General features: G+C 44.5%; 1 protein-coding gene across 2 annotated transcripts in view; it reads left to right on the top strand.

Moving 5' to 3' along the window:
- TNR (tenascin R) overlaps window positions 1-14370 on the top strand; it is a 368751-nt gene that overhangs the window by 317360 nt on the left and 37021 nt on the right. For both annotated transcript variants that reach the window (XM_083621543.1, XM_083621542.1), the window contains 4 exons: window positions 1012-1162; window positions 4152-4421; window positions 8272-8457; window positions 13646-13735. In XM_083621543.1, coding sequence (XP_083477669.1) covers window positions 1012-1162; window positions 4152-4421; window positions 8272-8457; window positions 13646-13735 — 697 coding nt within the window. The remainder of the gene's footprint in view (window positions 1-1011; window positions 1163-4151; window positions 4422-8271; window positions 8458-13645; window positions 13736-14370) is intronic.

Here is a 14370-nt window from a genome sequence, read left to right as displayed (position 1 = left end):
TCTAAGGGTCTAATACTGTGAGGGCCAATGTGGAGGCTGCATTACTAGCACAAATAGTGAGTGCCTGAATTACTCCGCTTCCCCACTCATAATACGTTTCTAAAGGAAGGGTATGTAGATCTCAGTAGTTAGGACTGTTTGATGCCATTACATTTCTTCCATGTTAGTTGAATAGGGAGTGATCACTTTTTAAGGCAAACATGTTACATCCCAGGAGAGGGGAATCTTTTTGGCCTGATGGGCCAGATCTAATCTCCCCCACCCCCACAGGCCACCTTTTGTCAAGTGAGTGGGTCCCCCACCTGTCAATCATCTGGTGTCATAATGACGCCAAGTGCTTGGCATGTGGGTTGTCCTGCACACCTGTCAAAGTTGGCCCATGGGGATGTGGGGTGGGGTTATTGTCCAACCACATCAGCTGATATACCTGGGGAATTCAGTCCTGCTTTCTGCAGAGTTTGGGCACCCCAGGAGGTTCCTAGCAGGAACTCACCAGGGTACCTGAGCCTGTGTGTTCACCTGCTGGAATTTCACTGCAAGTGGCAGAGTGCAATGCTGGATTGCTGCAGGAAAGAGCATTCCTGTTCCTCCATCCACAAGGCAGGACCCTACACATGAGTAACACATGAACACGACCCTTAAGGGTGTGTTTATTGCCTGTATAATGCATTGTGGCAAGCCTTGTTTTGTTTGTAATAAGGTGTCAAAGTCCCAGGGTATATGCCCTCTATACTGGCTGCTATTTGCAAAAACATTGAAGAATCAGAGACGCATTGATATGAGTATGGCATGATAGGTAATTTGGCCCTGAAAATTAAGATTTCCTATTTAACAAAGTGAGTATCTAAAGAAAAAAATAATCGAAGGTTGGGATATGCTGGGGTTTATTGGACTTCAGAACACATTTGTAAACAAAGCAATCTTCCCATATGAAGGGAATCATATTAAAATTTGATTCACTAATACCACCATTTCTTCCAAACTTCAAGCCAGCTTGTTTAATCTCCCCAGGACAATGAAGGGGGCGTGATTGCACAGCTCCCTAGCAGCGTGACAACGTTTAATCAGACAGGCCTGAAACCAGGTGAGGAGTACACAGTCAATGTGGTTGCCCTCAAGGAACAAGCCCGGAGTCCGCCAGCCTCGGCCAGTGTCTCAACCCGTGAGTAGCCCACTGTGCAGTTCTGTGCGAGTTTGAGGGTTAACAGCAATTTTTCTTCCAGGTAGGATTGAAGATGGTACTGAGGCTTATATGCAATTACACCTACATGGAACCCACCTATTCGGAGGCAGACTCCCTCTGAATTCCTGGTACACACAACAGGAGAGTTTCTGCCTTCGTGTTGTTCTGCTGGTGGCATTCCCAGAAGCTTCTCTGCCTGACCATGGCTGAAAAGAGGAAGCTGGACTAGAGCTAAACTTTGGGTCTGATCTCACAGGGCTCATTTTGTGGGCAACAGATGAATGGGTAGTTAGTATTCTAGCTCCTGTTTGTTTCTAGCTTTGAAGCTGCAGCAAAGAGGATCTCATTCGGCCGGCTCCTGGTAATTGCGTCAAATGGCTCCATTCACCAAAAAACATCTTTAAGGGGGGAGAAAGAATGCATGAACAGCTCTTGCAAAGTTCTCAGAGAGAGGGATGTGCCAAGATGGTTGATAATTATAAAGCAATTAATGGACCTTGGAGTGAGGAGTAGGAAATGTGTGCCAAGGATCACGTTCGTACAAGCAGCCGTTTCGCTCAGACAAAAGAGAGTCTGCAGAACAACAATCAGCGGTTCTGATGCAGATCATAGTCACCCTGTCATTATGTCAGCAGGAATATACAGACGTTCCTTCTCTCTCTTTCTTTTTTCCTTTACAGATGTTGTCTGCTTTAGAATGGTTTGCAGGATGTGGTTTACAAGTGGCACCTACAGGCCATCTGAAGCAACTGCCCCTTTTAAAGCGCTCTTTTGGTGCTTGTTCATCTATGGGTGCATTTTGCAAATGTTCCAAACAACACTTTGTTTCGTAATTAAAACTTGGAGGCACACTTCATGTTTAAACATGAAAATGCCTCCTCTTAGATTTTGTGAAAATTGCCCACCGTCAGACCTCAGCCACCCCCTGGCTTTCTGCATGAGTCACTTTTCTTGCCCTGCTTCCTGCCTGGAAGGAGTCAAGAATTCATTCAGAGAAGCTGTGGGCATTATCCTCTTCTTATGGTGGGAAACGCTTTGCCAAGAGTTATTGAATTATCAATGGATGCCCAAAAAGCAGCAAAATTACCTCCCCCTATTGGAGACTGATTTGAAGGAGACACAGTCAGAGCAGCAAATCTTGCAGAGAATATATCCACTTGAATTCTATGTGAATTATCCCCTTCTTCCTCTCCTCAAATGTCCCATTCTGGGTTTCCTCCCTATTCTTCACCTTTGGCCACCTTTCGTCATCTGTTTTTCCTAGAAATCTGACTTCTATACATGTCAGATATGATACATTTTAGGATCCTCACATTTACCTAAAAGTTCATAGCAATGGGGTGGTTGCTGTTTTCTTCCAGTCAAGGGTCTGTTACACTGGGCTTCCACATTCCCACAATTTAAGAACAAACATAAATAATTATCCAATAGACATGCAAACTTATTTGACTTTGCTCTCTTGCTCAGGTCATTTGGATATGGCTATGGCTCTGCTCTTTCTGCTGCTCTGCTCCTGCTGCTTTTGTCTGGGTTACACGGCATAGGTGAATCTGTAGATGTGGGAAAGATGGTTTTGCCTCAGGCCCAATGAGACACCTTTGCCCTGAAAATGTACACGCTTTTAAAAATGCAAATGGCAGCTAGAAGCACTTGTCATGCTCAAATTTCCTTGCCTTCCTTGCCTTGCAGATCATATTATTTGAATAAATTTCTTAATGAACTGACCATGTGGAAATTACAAAGTGGGAAATTAAAAACGTAGCTACAAGGGTAGTAGGTTGGCTTCTGCTATGATGGGCTATCATGAAAATAAAATATACTGGGGTTCAAATATGCATACATATTACCTTTTGATCCCACTGACTTACATAGGTGAATAAACAGTTTCAGATCAAACATCACAAAGAGAACTTTCAATAATCTAACGTCAGACACAATGTTTTTCAGTGGAGGCTGTTCAAACACTTGGTTGAGATTTACCAAGCGCTGAACAATCATCAAGAGAGGTGAAATATTGCATGTGGCTGAGTGAACTAAACCAAATGTTGGCACATCTGTCCCCTTCTACTTCCTCTTCCTCCTTTTTATTAGGAATATCAATTTACAGTGCAAACCTCCTGTACTTGTTGATTCCGTAGTCAGTCCCATTGAGTTGAACATATGTGATAAAACAAATAAATAACTTGCCACCACTAAACCATGTTTTACGAGGCCAATGTGCTTCTTGCAGAACACGGTTTAGGCTTTCACCAGCACAAAGGGAGAAAACTGGAACCTATGGAATAGAAACTGGAATAATAGTCCTCAAATCCACAGGCAAGAAATAAGTCTGAGATTAGATGCACAGCGAGAACAGCAGGGTAATGATGGTTTGGTACACAAGTGACTAACAAGCATTTGCCTCCTGTTTTAGCTCCAGCTTAGTTTTGTCTTACACAAGTGCAAACCAGCAAATGCTTGGTGCGGCTTCAGTTTCCAACCCAAGTAGCGTAGTCCTGCTGATGCGGACAATTAACCCCGTCTCCCCTCATGCCCAATTTGAGCTGATTTACTTTCCATTCATTGTTGGATGTGGGTGAGGAGGTGGAATTAATTGCACACAGTCTTGCACATGGTACAGATGGAAATGGCGGCTGGGTGCAGAAACTCCAGTTAGGATTAAATGATCCTTAGGGGATCCTCGTGTGATGCGCATGCCATCATAAGCAACAGAGTAACTAGGTAGCACCTGCAACTCTGACGCATATCTCCACACATATATTTTTTGTTCTTGTCCTTCCTAAAAGCAGTGCTACCTGCTTACAGTTTCCACCCATATCCAAGAGGATGGAGGGAGAAGCAGAAATCGCACACGTCCTTAGTATAGATTCTTAGGGCAAAAATCCATTAAAGTCTTTCTTCTCTGTCTATTCCTCTTGTATAATGTGTCTCTTTCTTCCAATTTTTTAAATGCACCAACTGTGTCTAGTAATTGACGGACCAACCCAGATATTGGTGAGAGATGTCTCAGACACAGTGGCCTTTGTTGAATGGACTCCACCCCGGGCTAAAGTTGACTACATTCTGCTGAAGTATGGCCTCGAGAATGGAGAAGGGGGAAAGACCACCTTCCGACTACAACCCCCCCTCAGCCAGTACTCCATGCAGGCCCTGCGCCCTGGCTCACGGTACGAAGTCTCCATCGCTGCCGTCCGTGGGACCAATGAGAGCGACGCTGCAGTCACCCTCTTTGTCACAGGTATGCCCAAGAGAAACAAGCGTTAGCAGATTGCTAGTCACCTGCAGCTAAAGATGCATTTGTATGTTATGTTCTCCACAACATGAAGATGCCCAACCTATAGAAGAGTCTGTAGTTTAGTGGCAGAGGATCTGCTTCGCATTCAGAAGCTTGTGGTTTCAGCCTCCAGCATCTGCACTTGATGGGGCTCTGATATTAGCCGGAGGGGGGGAACACATCTGTCTGAAATCCTAGAGGTAAAGGTAAAGGTAAAGGTACCCCTGCCCGTTCGGGCCAGTCTTGCCAGACTCTAGGGTTGTGCGCTCATCTCACTCTATAGGCCGGGAGCCAGCGCTGTCCGCAGACACTTCCGGGTCACGTGGCCAGCGTGACGAAGCTGCATCTGGCGAGCCAGCGCAGCACACGGAACGTCGTTTACCTTCCCGCTGGTAAGCGGTCCCTATTTATCTACTTGCACCCAGGGGTGCTTTCGAACTGCTAGGTTGGCAGGCGCTGGGACCGAACAACGGGAGCGCACCCCGCCGCGGGGATTCGAACCGCTGACCATGCGATCGGCAAGTCCTAGGCGCTGAGGTTTTACCCACAGCGCCACCCGCGTCCCAGAGAGACCTAGAGAGCTTCTGCCAATGGGGCTAAATGGACCTGTGGTACAAAGGAGAGTCATACGTCCTGGCAGTGGCAGGCATGAGGTGTTGCATTACCATACGCATGCTTTCATTCTGCCTCACCCTGTTTTCAAAGAATCGCTCACTCGTCATTACTCCAACAACAGCATCAGTAAGGAAATCTGTTTGTAATGTAAAAGGTCATCCATGCTGGGGAGACGCTGTTCTTGAGGTGACGCAGGCAGGGCAGACAGCACTGGGCTAATGGAGTTTTCCATCCTCCTGCTTTAGGCAGCTTTAGATTGGGGGTGGGAAGGTGATACAGGCACTTGCAGAATGTAATGTGCATCTGCTATCACTATGCAGGGGTACTTAGGAAAAATTAAATAACTCAAAGCCTATAGAGAGTGAACTGCTTTAAATGACAGTTCTGTAAAAGAGGAGGAGGAAAGTAGATTTTGGAACTGTTTTATGGCTTAGATATTACCCGTCATAAAGATGCTGTTATACGTATGAAGAGGCCTTGCTGGCTGCAAGATTATGGGGGATGTGCACTTAATTGATTCGCTGAGTCTTTCATTCTCTGATTTTTGTGTCATAATCAAAAAGGCAAGTGAGGCAGCAAAACCATGGTGTTATAAGTCTGTCACTCCTGTTTCAACACTACACAGGGTGTTCACAGTTTGCCTTCAGTACCACCACTTTGGCACCACACTTGTGGGAATGTCAGGGAGGGAGACCTCAAAGATGCACAAAAGGCAGTGTAATAACTGAATCAGAAAAAAGCATTAACTTGGAAGGCATTGGGCACAAACTCTGTGTTAGTCCCATTACTTTGAATGGGAAATAAGTGCACCTTACAGTACAATCGAATGCTTGTCTATTTGGAAGCTCAGTCAGGTAAGTGGTACCTCAGGTTAAGTACTTAATTTGTTAAGTACTTAATTTGTTCCGGAGGTCCGTTCTTAACCTGAAACTGTTCTTAACCTGAAGCACCACTTTAGCTAATGGGGCCTCCCACTGCTGCTGCGCCACCGGAGCACAATTTCTGTTCTTATCCTGAAGCAAAGAAAGGTGTTATTTCTGGATTAGCAGAGTCTGTAACCTGAAGCGTATGTAACCTGAAGCGTATGTAACCCGAGGTACCACTGTATAGCTTTGGTTTAGATTAGTAATGGAGGCGAGAGTTCAGTTCACATTTAAAGACAAACCTACCTATTTGCACTTTGTGAAATGTTACCATTGCTCAAAATTTGCAATGGTCTTTGAATTTTGCAGTGCCAAGTAATGTGTACAAAAATGCAGCTGTGCAGTTAAAATGTGCATGAAATGCATACATTAGTGAACATAACATACAAAAACCTATTATATCAGGGGAAATTGCTTTGCAAAAATGTGTATATTAGGAGAAAGTCACATTAATATGCTGGTGAGTTTTTGAAGGCCTTTTTAAAGGAAAAGAAATCGCAAACTGGTGTTGACATGAGGAAAACTGAATTTAAGACTGCTAAAATTAGAAGCTGGGAGAACCCAAGATCTCCCATTTCGCTTGCACATTTTGAATACCTCCTAGGATCTCTGGCAGAGCATCCTTCCATACACGAGCTTTGGTGCTGACTGAAAAAAGAAGGGACCAAATGGGTGACCATATGCCAAGGAAAAGCAGACTACCTGCACCTTTCCTTACTGTATACATGACAAGTTACACCTGCTGAAATCCATACCTGTACACAACTATGAAATGTGCAATAGCCCTCTCCTCACTGGCACCTGGCCACGGAATGAAAAGATGCACAGAAGATAAAAGTTGTATCCAGATTAGGATAGGCAATTGACATTTCCTCTCCCCTAACACTCCCCCTCAAAAAAAAAAAACCACCAATGCATGCCCTGCACCTTCCCCGCATCAGCTCCGGGTGGTTGAGGGGGATGGACACAGAACAGTTTTGCAGGGGAAGGATGTGGGTGCACAACAGACATTGTTCCACTCACACAAAACACTACGTAATGCTATTTTGAATCTGCCAAGATTCCAGTTAGTGACCTCCAGTTAGTTCTGCAGTGAAAATGTAAACAAACTGAAAAATCAGTGCAGCACTTGGAATTCAAAATATGAACTCTCTGGAAGGCTGGAGCTTGCTTACAGAGTGCATATTTCCATGTGAAATCTTTTGTCGCCTCAAACCCACAATTCATGTCATGATTGGGAACATAGTTTAGTGCTTGCATCTCTGTTTTAAAAGATTCTTGGGTAACTAAGCTAGAAAAGATGTCTGAGGAACCCAGAAGGCCATTGCCAGTCACAGTGGACTGAACTGAGCTGGAGGAAGCAAAGGGCTGACTCAACACAGGACAACTTCATTCCTATTCCTCTGGTGCCTTTAGGGGAGTGGCTGTGGCCCTGGTAAGATTAGCCCTGCCGGGTCCAGCAAAAGGCCCACCAGAATCCTTTTCTCACAGTGGCCAACTAGATGCCTATGGAAAGCCGATAAGAAGGACTTGAGTAGGTAGAGCTTTGCAAGGCCATGTAGACCTTTGGACTGCCCAGGTTCCATCCCTAAATTTTAAAGGATTTCAAACAGCAGGGCCATAAAATATTTCTTTGCCTGAGGCTGCTGAGAATGACTTCCAGGTACAGTAAACAGGTGTGGCCTGGATTGAACTGCCTCAATATAAGGCAACTTCATATGGAAGTTTATTTAAAAATATTGCTGAGAGTTTTGAATCTGTTTCTTCAGATGTGTTTCAACTTTAAATCTGATCACTTGGCTTTCCCTCATTTGATTTCCTTTCAAAGTCATTAACCATCCAAATAGCTTATTAGTGAATAAGGCAGATTTGCTATCGTCTCAGACCTACACATTATATTTATATTATAAAGTAGATGTCTCACTGAACAATGTTCTCCAAATTATAATTAGATAAAGACCACGAAGTGCTTTGCATACTTTAATGCATTACATGAATGATAAGGGTTATCATTAGTGTTAGTTAATGAGCAAGTTCCTTGGCTCTGTGCAAGAGTTATTGGCTCGAATTCTCAGAGTGGATTTATGCAGGAGAACAAGATAGCAGGAAATCAAAAGAATTTCACTTGGATTGTGTTGGGGAAAAACTCCTAGTTCTTCAGCCAGCTTTCTTAAATAAACAGCAAGGTTACATTTTTGAAAATGCCTTTCTTATTGTACTGTAGCTGTAGAAGCAAGAGTAAAGCAAGTCACTGACTATTTCCTTTTCAAACGCAGAAATTGATGCTCCCAAGAACTTGCGTGTGCTCTCCCGGACATATGACAGCCTGGAACTTGAGTGGGACAACAGTGAGGCAGAGGTGGAGAATTTCAAGGTCATCTATAGCACTCTCGCCGGAGAGCAATACCATGAGCTTCTAGTGCCACGAAGTGCAAGTGCCACAACCAGGGCCACCCTCACAGGTAAGCTTCCTCATCAACAGTGTGGGCAGTTTTTATTTTTCCTCGTGGAATTTACAAGCAGGGAAATGTTATAGTTGATTTTGAGTATGTCTGCATGATTGTTTTTAAAAGCACTGTTTTTCTAAAATATAAACATTTTGTGAGTGTTGTAATGAACATGCAAAGTGAGGTTAATTTTACTTTAGGTTTTTGTACAGTCAGTAGGTCAAACTGTTCTTTTAGTGGATCCTGAGGCTGTCCTTAAATGGCCCTTGGTGGCTTTTGATGGTGAGTGGCTACTAATGATGGGACACACACACACACCACCTGCTGTGGGCAGAGACTGAAGGGAAACAGTTTGGCATTTTGGCATTTGGCCACCAAAGGAAGCAGAAGTCTGAATTTTTGCAGCTGCCTGGCACAGAGTCGGCTGGGGAAAGGGGGCCTCCAAGGACATTCTGTTTTAAAGACTAGCACAGTGTCCCTCTGCTTGTCCACTCTCACTTGCTTTCCTTGTATGTTTTAAAATAAATATCACAAAGCACCCCAATATCCAGTACTCACAGACAAACTTGCTCTGAAAAGCCCTGCCCCTAAGACATTATATCTCTCTAGGAAGCAAAGTGCATGAAACAGTATTGAGTTTCAAGTGATGTGGTTGCAGTAAGGTGTTCTGTCCATGGCATTTGATCTCTTCCAAACTTCCAAGTTGTGATGATGATGCTATAGCCACTGGGTGATGAACTCACCTTTAGTGCTATTCCACACATTACAGTCTCTCTGGACAGAGATTAGTCATTTAAATTCCCCTTGTCTCTGTACTTGGCCAAACTCCCTCTAAGTCCTTGCTCAGCGCTGCTCCCAAGGGCCTCTGAGTTACTCCACCTTTTCCATGACTTTTCTACCATAATTCTCACCAGTGCATTTAAAACAATCACACTAAGTAGAAAAGTTTTAAACTTTGTGCAGTGTGCCACAAGCAGAAAAGAAATGCACACGGCAGAAGGTGTTTACCCCAGGAAACAATTGCGCTATGTCTCATTGCACAGAAGAAGAGTTTGAGAGGAAAGAGTCCCAGGCAATCTGGCAGGAGGGGACATTTCCTCCTGACCCAAATTTAGGGCTTGTCCACTCTTCCACTTGTCCCATGTTTGGTTTTCCACTTGACTCATGCTTTCTAGGTACAGGTCCAAGTGGTTTCCCCCTTGGCCCAGGGAAAATTCACTCTTTAGTGATAGATCATAGCAAATGTCAATCCAGGGGAAAAACAAATTGCCCATTTGCTCCAACTGAATGCTAAAGAGTGTTTTTTCCCAGGGGAAAACCAGGGGGATAAGAGGAAGTGTGGCTAAGCCCTTAGTTGGCAAAGGCATCCACTAAATAACCCTGTTAATTCTCAAATGGGGCTTACAGATTTCACCTGCAATCCTGTCACACTTCCTTGGGAATATAAGAACCATTGAACTCAGGCCTCTTGGGTCTTTAGCAGTGTTGTGTGGGAAGTGAGCTCTAGAATGAACCCAAATCTTCCCAGCAGTTTTGTAGGTGGAGATCAGTAGTGTGTTGGACAATCTGTCTTTCAAGGAAATTCGTACGCCATTATTGATCTTCTAAATAAGGAGCCCCTGATAAACTTCTGGAGGCTTGAACACCACTGCTTTGCTGAGGCACCTCTGCAAGAGATGGGGAGAGGAAAGATTCAGTGGTACTTCCTGAAGGCACCACTTCCTTCTGCCCAAGCACAGCTCTGTGCAGATGTCTCCAGCATCAGAGAAGACGAAAAGCAAGGAGGAAACGTGGAAAAAATTTCCAGGCTCTTCTTAAACTCTTCTGAAAGCTGCTCTTAGCAGAGATTTCATGGCTGGGCTGGGCTGCTACAGAGGAGCATGAAATAGGTTTTCCTTAATTCCATCAGCAAGGACGTTCCGCCCTAGAGGGGGGATTTATCTTTGGTGTTTGTTTTGTCTACCTCTTGAAATGCAGCAGCCTGTCTCTGCTGCCTGTCTTCATGCACAGATACAGCCTTTTGGCCAGGTCCCCAACCTTCCTGAGATGCCCTATATGGTAAGATTGAGGGAATACCGGTACTTATGAAGAGCTGCCTTCAGTACATCTTCTGAGGAGCTTGGCATCCATTCAAACTAACATCCATGACAGAGGTTTCTCACTACTGTACAGTGGAATCCTCTTATAGTCAGCTTTTCTGTGAACTCACAATATAGGTTTTTATTTATTTATTTAGCATTCAGTTTTCAGCCAGATGCTTTTAGAAAGTAAATAAGCAGAGTATGAAGGCAATAGCTCTCCCCTGTTGTTTGTTCTGAGCATCCACCATTCATCTGGAGAGAGAAAATGGTGTGTTTTTCCTCCATTTGCATTGTGTTTCCTTTGCACTGGAATGGGGTGGGATAATATCATTACAGCATAATTCGCTACATGAAATTTCACCACAGCAGACAGCAAGACAAAAAATGTAGTTTTTGTCAGAAGCCAAACTGCAACACAAAGGAAAGAGTGCTACGTGCAATGAAGATCATTTTCTTCCTATATCCCTAGGCTGAGTACTGTCAACAGTTTTTCAGAGATTACTCCAAGATGCAAAAAGAAAAGAAAAAAGATAAAGCAAGCTGCTGGTGAAGCGCTAATCTGTTGGTGATCTACTGGTGGGCTGGCCAGTGCCTGCTGATGTCAGTGGACCTTGATCTGATCTGTCAGGGCTCTTATTGGAGCCAAAATACACATTACAGGAGACTTGCACAACTATTTTCTTTTTTTACAAAAATAATTACTCCAGAGGGTGCCTTTTCCTCACACGCCATAGTCCCAATGGAAACTATTTCTACTAGGGCTGGGCGATACTTTGACATTGTCTGAAACCAGTATGGTGTTCACATCACGGTACCAGTTTCAGACCTTTTGATCTGCCAATACATTGCGGCTCCCCAGCTGCTGCGATGTTATCATCAGCTCAGATTGCCTTCACCCAGGCAGGCAGGCTGCGTTTTTCTTCTTGGGGTGGTTGTTTGCTCCAGGAGGAAAGATGCAGCCGACCTGCTTGGGCAAAGGCAGGCGGGTGGCAACTGAGCACACAGAGCCCAAGAAGCATGTTCTCAAGCTCTGTGCAATTGTCTGCCTTTGTCTTTGCCCAAGCAGGTGGGCTGCATCTTTCCGCCTGGAGCAACTGACCACCCTGGCAGGAAAGACGCAACCCACGTTCCCAGGCAAAGGCAGGCAGGTGCCTTTGAGGGAGCCCTGATGCCTCTCTGGGGGGCACTGGAGCTTCCTTGAACCTCTCAGCTGGGGGGACACCTCCCACCCCCTCATCTGAGCAAGCACAAGCCAGAGGGGCATCAGGGCTCACTCAGCTGTGGGTGGGAGGCTCCCCCGCCCCACTGAGCGGTTCAAGCAAGCCCCAATGCTCCTCTGGCTCATGTGAACCAGAGAGGCTATTGGGGCTTGCTCACAGTGTAGGGCTGGGCAATGTATCTCAGCTGTTTCCTCCTCCACTGAGGTGAGGAAGAAGAAACAGCTGAGATACCTTCCAGACATTGTGATATATCAGCATATCACGGTGTTTAGCTACTGATATATCACAGTGTTGAAAACCAGATATCGCCCAGCCCTAATCACTACCAACAACTTGAAGCAGCCATTTTCCTTAATATGTCGAATAGGAGCTTCAGTGGGAGCAATTTTCAATGGGACCACAGTGAGAAGAAAATCATTAGCTCTCTTCCCCACATACTGTGGTCCTGATGCTGATCAGGACAGAAAGCAGCTGCTGACTGCCATGGAAAAGGGAAAAATCATGAAACTCCAAACAATGCATTTTATGTTTTGTGTAGTTTAACCCTTAAATGCTGGAGCTAAGAATGCATGCTGAGCATTACATAACACAGGTTACTTAAGAGATCCTGAAGATGCCCTCTTTTTTATCAAATGCATTGGTGGGCCCCATGGATTCTAGTGGAAACAAAGACCATTGCACAAAACTGAAGTCAGCCGAGCCCTGCACTATGTTAGGCTTGGCACTCTCAATTATGGGTTTGTACAGAACAAACCACTGAGTCGCCCCCACAGTGCTGTGATCTTAAATGGGTGCAAATGAGTGGAGCTCAAGGAGACAAGGCTGGGTAACAGGCTGGCCCCAGTGACAAGGAACTATTTGTTTCCTGGTTTACATTTTGTCTGCACCCGTGGAGAGGAATTGCGTGCCATCTTACATCTTTTGTACCTCTGAGAAATTGCCAATATCCATTCAGTGAAGAAAGAAATAAACCCAAAGGGTGCCGACAAAGAGCCACTGGCATCCGCTTTGATCCAATAATGATAATAGATGATAGATTGCCTGGAAATTAACTAAATTGCTGTCTCCCCTGATGAGCCAGAAACCACAGGGCAGGCCTCCTGACGGCAGCTGGATACTTATATTTCCACGGCACGCAGGGAGAAGCTGGGCTCTTTCATAAATTATTGAGTGTTTCATTTATGCCTCATAAATAAGAAACTCAAATGAAAATGTTAGATGTCAAATCAGTTTGGTAACAAATAAAGCTATCTTGGATCCCCTCTCGTCTGAAATTTAGCTTTACAGAAAGCAACTGAAGTATGTCTCATTAATGGCCAAGAGGTGACTGTTCTTTGCTCTAAAATTAATTCTGCTTTCTCAGCTTAAAATGGGGGGAAAGGTCTATGCAACAAATCAACAACTCCCTGTTTTTAATTACCTTGACTGAGCGTGTGCTCAGAGGCACCTAGCTCCTTAATTTTAAGTATATGGTTGCCTCCTGTGTCAGTATGTTGCACCGTACCTAGTTTGGTAGATCTCAGGGTTCTAGCAGGCCAGTCTACCCACCTCTACTTGTAGCCACCTCCTTGTAGTAAGCATACAAAGCGCTTTTTTTATTATTGATAAAAATAACATACAAAAATGTGCTGCATTAGGGGGAATTGCTTTGCAAAAATGTGCACATTAGGCAAAATTGCATGAAAACATTTGCACTAAAATGCTGGTGAATCTTCAGGAGAACTTTTTTAAAAAATGCAAACTGATATGGAAATGTGGGGAACTGAACTTAAGATGGAGAAAATGAGAAAGAAAATTGTCAGATTCACCCATCCATAAGCCAGACAAGAAGAAACCACTATGTGGTTGGAAATAGTTACAATTCATTGCTTAATCTGTGCATTCTTGTGTGTCCCCGTGCAGATTTGGTGCCAGGAACAGAATATGGAGTTGGAATTTCAGCTGTAATGGATGGCAAGCAAAGTGTTCCAGCTACCATGAATGCAAGGACTGGTGAGTGACACACAGACTTGTTTTAAATTAAAAAAATCATTACAGAGCAAAACTAGTGGGTTCTGCCCATCTCTTGAATCCTCAGCCATACTTAGGGGCTCCAGAACATGGTTAAGTGACCCTCAGTTAATTCATTCTGCAGTACTTTGCCACTTTGAATTCATGCAGTAATTTCACCAAGCAGATTATCAGGGTGTGGAGGAGGTCTAAAAGAAGGCGCTGATTGTACTGAGACATGTCACTCTGCCACACGCTATGGTAACCTCCACATCCCTGGCGGTCACCTTTTGTTCAAATTTGGGAGGTCCTGCCTAGGATTCAGGTGAAATGCCTTTGCAAGCCTCAGTTGGTTACTTCTGCTCCAGGGATCTGGTTGGCAAATGATTTCTAGCAGGAGTCCTATTCTGAATTGAGCAATGATTTGAATGTTTGCAACCCTGGCTGTACATGCAGAGTCACAAGCAAAGTGTTCTTTTACCCTTCCTCTCCCTGTCGGAAGCTCTATCAATGTTCTCTTCTTTTGCCCCCCATTTCTTTGTTCCTGTGAGAGAATAGAGGCAAACAAGAATTAGCAGCTGAAGCCAAAATCTCTGTTCTTCTTCAAACTGATGAGGGGGCTCTTATTAAGAATGCTT

The sequence above is a fragment of the Podarcis filfolensis genome (assembly GCF_964270895.1).
Source record: "Podarcis filfolensis genome assembly, chromosome: 6".
NCBI classification, from domain to species: Eukaryota; Metazoa; Chordata; class Lepidosauria; order Squamata; family Lacertidae; genus Podarcis; species Podarcis filfolensis.
This window is presented reverse-complemented; position numbering and strand designations above follow the sequence as displayed.